Source organism: Pogona vitticeps, chromosome 2 (genome assembly GCF_051106095.1).
Source record: "Pogona vitticeps strain Pit_001003342236 chromosome 2, PviZW2.1, whole genome shotgun sequence".
Classification (NCBI taxonomy): domain Eukaryota; kingdom Metazoa; phylum Chordata; class Lepidosauria; order Squamata; family Agamidae; genus Pogona; species Pogona vitticeps.
This window is the reverse complement of record NC_135784.1, coordinates 210,110,292-210,122,811: the sequence shown is the minus strand read 5'-3', so window position 1 is coordinate 210,122,811 and position 12,520 is coordinate 210,110,292. Positions and strand designations below refer to the sequence as shown.

The following is a 12,520-nucleotide window of genomic DNA, read 5'->3' as shown; positions in this document are numbered from 1 at the left end:
TTGAAAATCCTGTTTGAAAAACACAGCTGGGGAAAAAGGACGTAAATGGCCCCCTCACCTCCACTGCTGCTTTTCTATTTTTAGTCACTCCCTTTCAAGTGATAAGTTTTACAACTTCAAAAGCAAAATGTCAAGCTAGTTATATGTAACATGCAGTTTAGCCCTGAAAAAACATATAGAGCAGCAATGATGTTGTTGCTTTGGGTCGGCAAGATGCCCCTGACTTATGAATAAGTGGCCTCCCAAAGGTCCCATGTTAAGGACCCTGCTCAGCTCTTGCAAACTCAAGGCTACAGCTTTCTTATGGAGTCTATCCATCTCACAGCTTGCCTTCCTCTTTTCTTGCTGCCTTTTCCTCTCATCATTGCCACCAATACTAAACTGAAATGCACTTGATAGTTAGCAAAAAAGGTATGGTGAAAAATAAAGGCTTTCTCTTTTTAATACAGTGGTGCCTTGCAAGACGATGTTAATTCGTTCCACGAAAATCGCTGTTACGAAAACATCATCTTGCGAAACGAAAAAGCCAATTGAAATGAAATGAAACTGGTTCAATGCGTTCCAATGGGCTAAAAACTCACAGTCCAGCGAAGATCCTCCATAGGGGCGGCCATTTTTGCTGCCTGTAAAGCGGGGAATCTGTCCTGAAAACACAGTGGGGAGCCATTTTGCACAGCGGGTGGCCATTTTAGAACAGCAGATCAGCTGTTTCTAAATAGTTGTTTAGCGAAAAATCAGTTCCCGAAGCAGGGAACCGATCATCGTTAAGTGAATTTTCCCCATAGGAACATCATTTTGCGTTCGCAAAAACTTCGTTAAGCGGTTTTGTTGTTTAACGAGGCAATCATTAAGCGATGCACCACTGTATATGAATGATCAGCATGGTGCTGGAAATATTTGCCCCTAATGGGCTTCCACTGGGAGAAATCTAATCTAAAATATTACACTGAGGAACATTTTTTAAAAATCACCAGTGCATCTGAACAAGAGGTGTGTATTTGTGACTACACCCCGATGCTACAGAGCATTTTCATCAAAACATAAAACAATATGCTAGGCCCAAAATATGCTAGATGAACACTGTTCCCAGAAAAATCAGTAGGTAAGTTAGTCACTACTTGTCTTGTTGATCTTAATGGGAACTCTAATTCAACAAAGGGTGCAACTACATTGTAGAAGAATCCACATGGATCCTTTAGGAATTTGCACCAGATTTCCCTGAGTGAAGCTGCTTTCATCAGCCGCATAGGAGTCGGGGGGGGGGGGAGAGAAATTGGCAAATACCCCTTATTTTTGTGGCATGTTAAGACAGCTCTGTTGTATCTATTCAGATTTGCTAGAGGCACAGCTATAGCAGCGCTACCTTTAGAGAGGCCTGCAAAGAAGTGCTGATTCACAATTTCCTCCTTGCTCTCCAATGCCACCTTCTTTTTAATTCTTAGCATGTGAACACAAATGCTGGAACTAGGCCTTTAAAAAAAAGAAAATAAATGGAACAAAAAGGGAAGAGGGAAGCAGCCACTCACTTTGGAGAGGAAAGGATTCAAACCGCAGCTAGATTCCCATCTGAATGGACTTGTTGCCTTGCCTCTCTCATTGCTACTCTAGCCAGGTGGAATGCCTTGAAACAGACCGGCTAGAAATGCCTCTGTTGTTCTGAAACCGTATGTCTGAATGGATTCACCGAAGAATAAAAAATATAGAAGCCCCAATGGCAGAGGAAAAAAATTCAGATGGAGGGAAAAGCTGGGCCTTTGCATTGATTTGTATTTCTTGTAGCCAATGGGAAATAATACGAATCTGACTGTCCTCATCCTGGAGTAAGTCTTGTGTTATTTGCCAGTAGCACAGCCTGGATCCAACCCGGTATTTCTTGATTCTCAGCCACTGTAATCAGAAATCACATTTCTCAGCTCAAATTCATACATAAAAGGAGTGTTTCACTTTTCTGAGAGGACAAAGAAGCTCTAAATATTGGTAAAGGAACAAAAAGCCTTTGAAGTATCTGAAGAGGTAGGTATTTGCATTTGCTACGGATTTCATATGTACATATGAAAGAATGTTTATCCAGTGCAGTTTTGGGGTGAAAAGCAAAGCAAAGGATTCAAGCCAGAAAATAGCATTTGACTCCCAAGCGTGAAGGCAGGAGCTGTCATCCCGTGGGAGGAGTGGCTCTCTCTGAGTACTGCAAATGAAAACGATGGCCCTCGGGTTCCCATTTCTGATTTTATTCTGGTTTCTACATGATTGGCAGATAAACACATTTGAGAAGAGAGCGAGTCTGAGTCACCGGAGAAGATGATGCAATGCTCTTCTTGGCTATATTGACAGATGGCAAATAAATGTCCAGTCTTATCGGAAAATGTTCAACTCAGCTGGAGATACATGGACTGCTGCACTATGCAGATAAGAGTCAAGGAATGGGTTGAGAGGAAGGTTGGAGAGAAAAAATAAAGTTAATGGATGAACCGTACAGTTACAGAGAATAAAAGAAGTCACAAGTACTATCACTCTTTAATGAATGTTTACAAGATGTTGAGGTCTTGTTAGCTAGTGCTCTTCTCCTGGGGCAACTTTTCAAGCATCTTAACACTGTGTGTTGATCAATATATTGTTTCTGTCTTACAACATTGTGAAACATGATACTTCTATGGATATTATATCCGTAGAAGTATCATGAACAAAGAGTAGATTAGTTCACCAAAGGCTCTTTGGGCTATTTACAGTAGATCACTAGACCTTCCACCTCCTACTTTTTTGGGGGGAAATACAAACAACTTTTCTTCCTCAAATTAGGCTGCTAAAACAACGAAAGCTGGAGTGGGAGGCAAGTAATGAATATTTAATGTGGAAGAAAACCTGAATTCAGTTTTTGTACTGAGTTGAGAAATGTTCAAAAGGTGCCCTGCCCCTTATTCCTAAATATGTGTCAACCCTTTCTTTGCAGGTCACTTCCAGCAAGTATTCTTTGAATTTCTAGGAAAGAACAAAATAGATGCCACAAACATACAACATTGTTACAGTATATAAAACGAAATAAAGAGTTAAGAGTCAAACATTATTAAAGCAATAATTAAAAGAAGCAAGTAATATATGCAGTCCTTCCCATAAAAAGTAACCAAAAACACTCTTATAACTAGGCTTTCAAGAGTTCCACATGGGTTATTGAATTTTACAGATATGTCACAATTATAGAACACACTGAAACTTGTAACCAAACAAAGCCTGTATAATAAATGTTTCAAAGGCCATAAAAGTTTATACTGCACTTCAATATACAGTGGTGTCCCGCTTGATGATTACCCGCTCCACGATGAATCTGCTTTACGATGGGTTTTTGCGATTGCTTTTGCAATCGCAAAACGATGTTTCAAAGGGTGATTTTCGCTTCATGACGATAGGTTCCCTGCTTCGGAAACCGATTCTTCGCATTATGACGATCTAAAAACAGCTGATCGTTGGGTTTCAAAATGGCTGCCCACTGTGTTTAGGACGGATTCCTTGCTTAACAGGCACTGGAAAATGGCCGCCCTATGGAGGATCTTCGCTGGACGATGAGGTATTTCACCCATTAGAACGCACTAACTGGTTTTTAATGCATTCTAATGGGTTTTTTACTTTCGGTTGACGACAATTTCGTTGTACAGTGATTTTGCTGGAACAGATTATTGTCATCAAGTGAGGCACCACTGTACAATATTAAGTGTCATTTACAAACATTAAAACAGGGACCATAGAATGTGAGCAAAATTTAAGAGCACACCTAAAAAGGCAAATGACTACACCAAGTCCAGAATATGGTGGCCAGACTGATGGCTGGCATGAGGAAAAGTTTGATCACATTGCTCCAGTTCTGGCTCGCCTCCACTGGTTACCTGTGGTGTCCCTGGTCAGGTTCATGGTTTTGATGCTTATTCCATCATTTTGAACCATGGTACTTGTCAGAGCATCTTTCTCCAATGTCATCTGCCTGCTCCACCAGATCTTCCCAGGCAATGCTCCTTCGGGTGGCCATTCCAAAGAAGACCAAGAAGTCTTCTACTACAGGTTGGGCCTTCTTCGCTGTGGCACCAACTCTGAGCAACCAGCTCCCACTGGAGCTGCGTCTAGCTCCCTCCCTCCCAACCTTTGGAAGGCATCTTAAAACGTTCCTCTTTAGAGAGGCCTTCCACAATTGCCCTGCTTGATCCAATGCCTTGTGTCCCGCCTGTTACCAGGATAATACAACTCTTGTTATTACTTTTATTTTTCTAACTGTTTACTTATAATCTTATTGTTCTTGTAGTGTTTTATTATGCTGTAAGCCACACATGGAGCGTTATACAAATAAAATAAATAAATAATAAAAGCACTAAGGTTTTTTTTTAAAAAAACATATCCATTATTTTTAAAATCCTTCAGACAGTAATAGTTTGAGAAAACAGAAAGCTGTCTGCCGAGCAAGAAGAATTTGTAACAGTGGGTACCAAATGGTGAGTGAGACTTCCCAGGGGAAAAACGTTCCACAGACAGAGGTCCACAACAAAGAAAACAGACTTCTTTCTTGTCACTGCGGGAAGAGGATCTCAAGTGCAAGTTGGCATGGAAGCAAATGTTCCCTCAGGCACCCAGATCCTAAATCATGAAGGATTTTTAAAGGAAAACAGCAGCACTTTGATTTGCACATGGAGATGGACTGGAAGCCACCACAGCTCTTTAAGCACAAGCTAGATATGACCCCAACACTCTGCCCTGATTAATATCCACTAGAATTCTGCACCAACAACAGCTTTTTAGATAGTCTTCAAAAATTATACATATACATACACAGCAACCATCACCCCTTCCATGCATATATTCATCCACTTCTTGTTCCTGTTGCTATGAGATTATATTCTGTGACAAATCCATTAAAACCACAAATAGATTTTTAAAAATGGTAGCATTTTATATTAAAGTGGAGGGGGGGTACACCTGACAATTTGAACAGGCAAAGTAATTTATCCATTTACAAAAGTTGGAGAAAAGGCTTTCCATCCAAAAACAGAGGAAATCCTTGTATAGGGTATGATCATGCAAGGCAAATGTTTCCTAGTTATATCATGCTAAATCATTGTAGAAATTTCCAGTCACACGATGCACAGCCATTATCGAGTCATTTACCAGGCCAGCAATGTAACTGTGGTTTATTTCTCACTTGCTAGGAAGCTTCTGTTATTTTGTTCCAATGGCATATCAATATATTCAATTATTTTCTGAAGCCAAGTCACTGGAGAAGGCAGCCATTGTTACTGCCATATGGCTGCCCTGATATATATACAGTATATTTATTTTTGTGTGTGGCTAGTATGTCAATACGTAGGTAAACCTATGTCAATGGCCAAGTATGTCAGGAGACTGGTGGGTACTGCATCACTCCACCTACTGTCTGGCAAGCGACACAGCCCTGGATGGGGGTGCAGGCTCTATTAAGTGCAATGCAGTTCTTATAGAGCTGCTGGTGCAACAGAGGAAATTTGACTGAACAGGAGCCCCTTCCTGATATATTGATGTATCAGTAAATAAAATAAAATAAAGTAAGCGGCTGCAGTGCTCCAGAAAACAAGAAAGAAAATCAATCGATACCACGGTGTAGCTGGCCATAAAGATTCAAATAGGAGAAAATGAATTGGTAATGTTAAAACACATTGGAACAATTGCCATGGTATAGTGTATGAGCTGGAGACCTATGCATGCACGCTCATGTCAGAGGGAACTGTGGTTTCCCTGTTTATGTATGCATAGCTCCCTCCTAACATTGTTCAGTCTTGAAATAAATATTCCTGTCCATGCAAAAGGAATTCTTTCTCTTTCCTCCATAAAACAACTGTCTCAGTGAGGGAAAAGACAGAAGTGGTTTGGCAATGTTAGTACTACATTCCACCTATTTGTTCACTTCAGATCAAGGCCTGGGAAGCAATAAAATATTTCTGAAGGTCATTTTGAAAATAATATTGAGCACATAACGAATTGTTAATGGTATCATCAACATCCCCCCTCCCACTCCTTCTCAATATCCCAAGTGCACTTCTACAAAACAAGGGGTGAAGATTATGTGATGATTGCTGCTTGAGAGTGCAAGAACAGATATTGCACAACAGAGCAAATCACAATTCCACAAGGCAATTTTAAAACTGGAGGAATCACAAAGAAAAAAAATTATCACTTTGAAACTGGACCTTAAATCAGCAGCAAATTTGGCACCAGATGTAGCACACTTGCTTTGTGCCAAATTTGGGGATGTTTGCACAAATGGTTTTTATGTTATGAATTTTTCTGCTTACTAACATTCATACCTCTTTAAAAACAACTGCTTTGTGTTTGGGTGATAAGTGGTTGACTGATGAAAGGAGGAGTCATCTTCTGGGATCTACCTTTGCATGATGTCACTTTGTGAATGATAGTGAACAGAAGAGAGTATCCTGTGTAGTCCATCTTGCAAGCTGTTAGGGTTATCAACCATCAGGCTGCCCTTTACTATGTAAAGTTTGGAATCCTTTTTTCTGCTGGCAACATGAGCATGATCTTGTGCAGGAATATGAGGCCATTTCCTGTTTTTTTAAATCTTGGGTACAGAAGAACAATATCTCACATTCATAAAGCAAAGGGTTTTTTTTCTGAAGAACTGAATAATTTTTAAAAGGGTTAATTTAAAAAACATGTCAGACTGTTTGCCTATTGAAGCATTGTGGGGATCTGCCTGAGGGATAACACATGGTCTTAGCATGGGAAGTGGCTTTTTGATGCAGCACTTAAGCAGCTAATATATATGTCTGTTACAAAAGTTTCAAAGTGGATTCATACTGCAGGTGAAGAATACACTGTGGCTGTCCAAGTTTCCCTCAGGTAAAGTTTCCCTTTACCTACGTTTCCTGAAATGTTACCATACTGCATGTTCTTTTGTACAGATTTACTTTCAGAACACAGATAAATGCTACCAAAACAAATACTTTTCAATACGTACCATGCTACACAGAGCAAGAGTAACAAGATGGAGCAGCAAGCTGCAACTGACCCTAACACAACAACAGTCAAATGCTGTGGTGGGGATGATAGATCTGAAAGGAAAAGACAAGAAAAATTCAAAGAGGCAAATAACAAATGGTATGCCTCAGTGCCAAAACACACGTTCAGAAAAATGCATATCTTTCCATGTATTATTCTGTTTCCTCTCAAAAAAAAGTCCCATGTCTCATGTACTGTAATTCCAGAATCAGAAATGCAAAAAAGTGGTTGTTTATAGTCTAGGGATCATCCTGATGCATTTGTCCTTTTAACATGTCTTCACAGTTACACCAATTTGGCCCTTTGAAGGAACAGTCTTTCTAGATAGATACTTCGCATCATCTACTATAACCCTAAGTTTTCTCAAATATCTGAAGGAGCCTCATTAGATGTCCTGCCATCCAGACACAATAGTTAGAGCTGATTGCAGTCCAAACCATCTAGAGAACAACAGGTTGGAAAAGCTTTGTACAGTATGTAACAAAACTCAGAATCCTGGATTTTCTGCAGTGGAGCTAAGCAGCCAATGGCCAACTGAAGAAATAACATTTAGAAGATACTACTCAAAATAAATTCTAGCCTTTTACTGCTTTGTTGACTTCTCGCCACCACTGAAACTATGACAGCAGTCTTTAAAGTTTCTCCCTCATTCTGCACCCTATTAAAAGATGCAGCACACTGAACAAGCTGGGCTGCATGCAGGCTGAGTACAAACAAGCAAGATGAGATCAGCACCACTGCATATAAATCTTCATCAATCAGCTAAAAGCAGTTGTGGCATCAGCCGTAAGGAAGGGAAACTATGTTGACATTTGAGCCCACACCACATGCCAAAGACAGGGCTTTGGTTACCCATGTGACTTAAAAGGTCCAGAATCACCTTTACCCATTGGACAAATGGGAATCTGCAAGGAAGAATCAAAATTAAAGTCTGGATAAAGGGATTATGATGAAGAATGACCAGATTTATATTGTGCTCTTCCACAGGACAACACAAAGCACCTAACAATTCATATAAAATCACAGTTAAAATCACAAGTTACATGCTTAATTCTTCAGTCTGCTGGCTTCCACAAAGAATCAATTCATTTATTGTACTGGTCTTCCATTAAGCCTCCTAAGTCTGGAAACTAATTCTTAGGGATGAATGAATGGGGAAGGCATTTATATTGGTGAATCAACCATTTCTCAACTATCCTTGTCTCCAGCACTCATCTCTACTGGTGTTAACTAACAGATACATGCAATTTGTTACCTCAAAGATTATGGTCAACTACAGTTATCAAAAGACAAAGCAAGATATACACCCAACCAAGGAATCTGAAAGCACTCAACAGAACATAGCAATAAGGGAGATCCACTGATGTACAGGATCTGAAGATCTAATCTTATAGAGGGCTTTGCCCTGAAAAAAAAAGCATCATCCCAGTGCTTGACTGCTGAGCACACAATAGCCTCTGTGAGCTGATTTGGGAATGATACATGTGGGTGAAAGAATCTATCCGCAAATAAAAGGTTTGGCTAGATCCCGAATGGTGAGCCTCTGGACAGCCCTCTACGTCACATGATGGGTAAGGCTAATGGGACCTGTAGGCCAAAACAGCTAGACAGCCAATTGTCCCCCATTCCAATTTGTATTGAGTTGTCCGACCATGATATGGATGAGACCAGGAAACTAGCAAAAGGACATCCCAATTGAAGTTAGAACAAGATCTGACTAGGGCAAAATAATGATGTACTGTACAGTATTATATTCTTTTGGACACATAACAGGCACAATTCTCTTGAGACAAAGGATAATATTATTTATATACTACAAATGTGTATATTAATCTATTTGACCTCAGAAGGGAAGCCAGATCATAATATTCAGCTGAGAGCTGAGGTTTAATGGTGGCGTTAACAGTTGCTAGGCATCTTGTTTGCCTTCCAGTGATGATGCAGGATGAAATGTGAGGGAGGAATAGAAACAAGGCACAGAAATTGAGGACCACTTCCACACTCCAAAGGTAGAGATAAATACAGTGACAAAGGAGCAGCTCTAGCTTATTCTTGGCACTCTCACTGCTGCATCTCTGTTGTGTCTCTGTGGGGAAACTTTGCCTGCTTCTGAGAGAGACATTGTACTCACACCAAACAGATGAATGCCAGTTACAATGCTGTGTTACAGCATCACACAGCATGCCGAGATGTAGAATTTCTGGAAAACAGGAAGTCACAGGCAAACCTAGTCACTGGGGGGGGGGGGGGGAATGAGTAGCCTGCATAATTAAATTGTAAACTGCCCAGATAGTGCCTTAAGCACAATGGGGTGGTACATAAGCAGCACATTTTGCTTTGCTTTTGCTTTTTCTCCAAGGAAAGATAAGATGAAGGTAACTGAAATTTTGGGAAACTATTGATCTAAATGCAATATTTAATTTTTTATCAAATGTAAATCTATTGCAATGCTTGAAGAATATGAAATGTATTTTTTATAACATAAGCTGTAATCTTACATAAACGTGAGAGTACCATTAAATCTAACAGACTGTACTTCTGAGTAGACATGGATAGATCCACTACTTATTAGGATAAGAAACACCTGACTGTTTATCTGTATTTTCAAACATTTGTTTATTTTGTCTAATGAAAAAGATGACATCATGAGAAGCAAGATTAGAAGTTCTCAGGTTGAACCAAATACATGAACATTCTCTGTAATGTGGAATTTTTGGAAGTTCTTATTGAACAGCCACATAAGCTGCTATTTCCCCCCCGACAGGAACACCTATTAACTATGATTTCCCAATGAACTGAAAACTTACCTTTAATCTGGGCCCAGGCTACACAAGATTGTGTTCGTACCTGAAAAAGAATACAAATGTTGACACCATTGTTTTTCCTAAAGGATGGAGGCTCTATTTCTCACTAGGATGTTAAGCATACAACTGTATTACTTTAGATGGTGTGGATTATGTAGCTGAAAATTTACTAAAAAAAATAAGTAAATCACTGAATATAGAAAGCCCTGATAGAGGATGGGATTCTCTCAGGATTTTTTTTTTTATATCAGCAGTTCATTTGTTTGTTCCTTCAGGTCTGGAGCAGCATTTGGTGATGTGAGCCCTCACCTGTAATCTAAGGAAAGGAAAGGAAAGACATATGGTCCAACTCTCCAGTGAGTTGCAGTGATCCCCTGCCCTGGCCACAACAAACACACCTCTGTATTTCAGGTAAGATTACAAAGGACCTGGTTTTCAATGCAATTCTATACTTGTCTGCTAAGAAACCAACCCCCATTAGTTTGTGGGGACTGATTTCTAGGGAAAGTGGTATAGGACTGCAGTTTTAGAAGAGCTAGAAATGTCTCCCATTAGCTAAACATTTTTTCTTCAAGAAGTAAAAGACAGCAATAGGGACAACAAATAAGTGGCTATTAGGCCGAATAAATAAAGCGGTTACAGGAATGAGAGCCAACTCTTAAGCAAGTTGCTTCCCGTCACTAATGGTGTTTGGAAGTGTTTGTCAGTGTAATCCTATACACATTGGCTTGAAAGGAAGACTGTTTAAATTCAGTGAAATTCAACTCCACTTAAGCAGCTATGGGGTTACAGCTTCTTTTTACAATCCATCAATAAGCAATGTAAGCTTCTAATTTCCAAAAACTGCTGACATTTGCCTATATTTTTGTTTCCACCTATGTTCTGTCTTATTTTCAGTCACATTTCACTATTACAGGAAGGAAAAGCAGTATACATCACTAATGTGCTTTGCGATAAACACTGCCTCATACCAAATGACTTGCAAAACAAGGTCTTTAGCCTACAGGAGTTATCTACTGGGTAGATGGGCAAAAACCTCAAATCTTCATATGAGGCTGTTCTGTATGCCATCAGGTAACCTTTTTTTAAAGCATGATAGCTGTGTTACTTCAATTCTGATTTATGACAACCCTTTTTAAGGTTCTCCAGATAAGTTTAGGACCTCGATGCCTGGCGGAACACCTACTCCCACCAAGCTCTACCCGGATCACCCATGCGAGTCAGGAGGTGAGGCTGAGGAGCCTGACGCCGAGAGAGGCCCGGAAGGAAAAGAAACGAAATTGGGCCTCTCAGCGGTGGCTCCTCGCCTCTGGAACAACCTCCCTCCAGGGATTTGCGTGGCCCCCACGCTGGGTACCTTTAAAAACCAATTAAAAACATGGATGTATATTCAGGCCTTCCCTCCTGTCAGTACTTGAACTTTCTTTATTCGTTTTATTTATTTCTTACTTTTTTTGTATTGTAGTTTGTTATTGGATGTTTTAAGTAGTATTCTTGGGTTTTACTGTTTCTACATTATGTTGTAAGCTGCCTAGAGTGGTCATATAGACCAGATGGGCGGGGTATAAATCAATCAATCAAACAAACAAACAAACAAATAAAAAAGAGAATGTCCAGAAGTGGTTGAACCTTCCCTTCTTCTGGGGGCACCCTGGGACTGGGCAGTTTGCCCTACACAGGCTGGCTCTTCTGAGATGCACAGGGGGGAAACTGAACTCCCAACCTCAGGCTCCACAGCAAGTTACCACAGACTTTGCTTTTAAATGCTTTTTAACAGCATTAATGAAGCTAACATGTTCTTTCTGCAAACAATGTTTGGTGTTACAAAAAGAGAGATTTTTAAATGCTTTGCACTGAGATGGCAAAGGAAAAATACCAGTAATCATGCTTTGGTCCTTAAAGAACAAATATAAATGCATTATAGTAACTGCCCCATTATCCAAGGTGATTTTTAAAATGCAGTTACAGTAAGTTCCCCATATCTGCAGGATCAGTAACTACAGTTTCAGTTTTTTCTGCTGCTTAAAATAATAAATTAAAAATACACCCAGAAACACACATTTTCAAAATATATTATCAGAACTGGGAACTAGAGGGAACTAGAGAATATATACTATATATAGGGTTTGCCATATCAGTACTTTTCAGCACCTGTGGGCACAGGCCTTGGAACTGATCCCCTGCGGCTACTGTGGTCCTACTGTACATGGTTTTGCCTAGTGGAATTTTGAAGGGTTTTCCTTTTGAAAAGCAGGTACCTCTCCAAACCTTACTTCCTCAATTTCTTATGTTAGCATGGCTGGTTGGCATTAAATTCCAAAACATCCTTAGGTGCAAAGAACTAATTGCACAGTTCTTCACAGAGAACACAGTCAGATAATTCAAGGCAAGAAACATCCTTTTCTCTGCTCCAGGCCTTTCCCCCCTTTCCTCCCTCACACCTGCAAGGGAGGGGGAGGGTGTCTCCTTCTGAGCAATGTATTTGTGTTGCTGCTATTGCTGAAAGGGAGCAGGCCGGGTAGATGGGGCTCTTCAGCCTTGGAAGGTAGCCCATCTAGGAGAAGGAAAACTCCGATTTCAAACCTCCACTGCCTTGTGGCTATATCTGCTGATAGAAAAGGCTTCAGGAGTTAACCTTGAGGCAAAATCCAGAGCCGGAGTCCTCGAGGCAGTTCATGTCATTCTGGCAACTC

General features: G+C 40.2%; 1 protein-coding gene and 1 long non-coding RNA gene across 9 annotated transcripts in view; one reads left to right on the top strand and one right to left on the bottom strand.

Annotated features, from left to right (window-relative positions):
• LOC110077736 (uncharacterized) overlaps positions 1–12,520 on the top strand; it is a 172,167-nt gene that overhangs the window by 118,859 nt on the left and 40,788 nt on the right. The window contains exon 4 of the long non-coding RNA XR_013541405.1: positions 10,103–10,238. This is a non-coding gene — a long non-coding RNA (uncharacterized LOC110077736). The remainder of the gene's footprint in view (positions 1–10,102; positions 10,239–12,520) is intronic.
• SUSD1 (sushi domain containing 1) overlaps positions 2,213–12,520 on the bottom strand; it is a 65,547-nt gene continuing 55,239 nt past the window's right edge. For 5 of the 8 annotated variants that reach the window (XM_072992014.2, XM_020791117.3, XM_072992015.2 and 2 more), the window contains 3 exons: positions 9,831–9,870; positions 6,983–7,076; positions 2,213–2,398 (listed from right to left, as the gene is read on the bottom strand). In XM_072992014.2, the coding sequence (XP_072848115.2) occupies positions 2,353–2,398; positions 6,983–7,076; positions 9,831–9,870 (180 nt within the window). In that variant the 3' untranslated portion in view covers positions 2,213–2,352. The remainder of the gene's footprint in view (positions 2,399–6,982; positions 7,077–9,830; positions 9,871–12,520) is intronic. The other 3 variants (XM_020791118.3, XM_078384872.1, XM_072992013.2) reach the window with 2 other exon arrangements.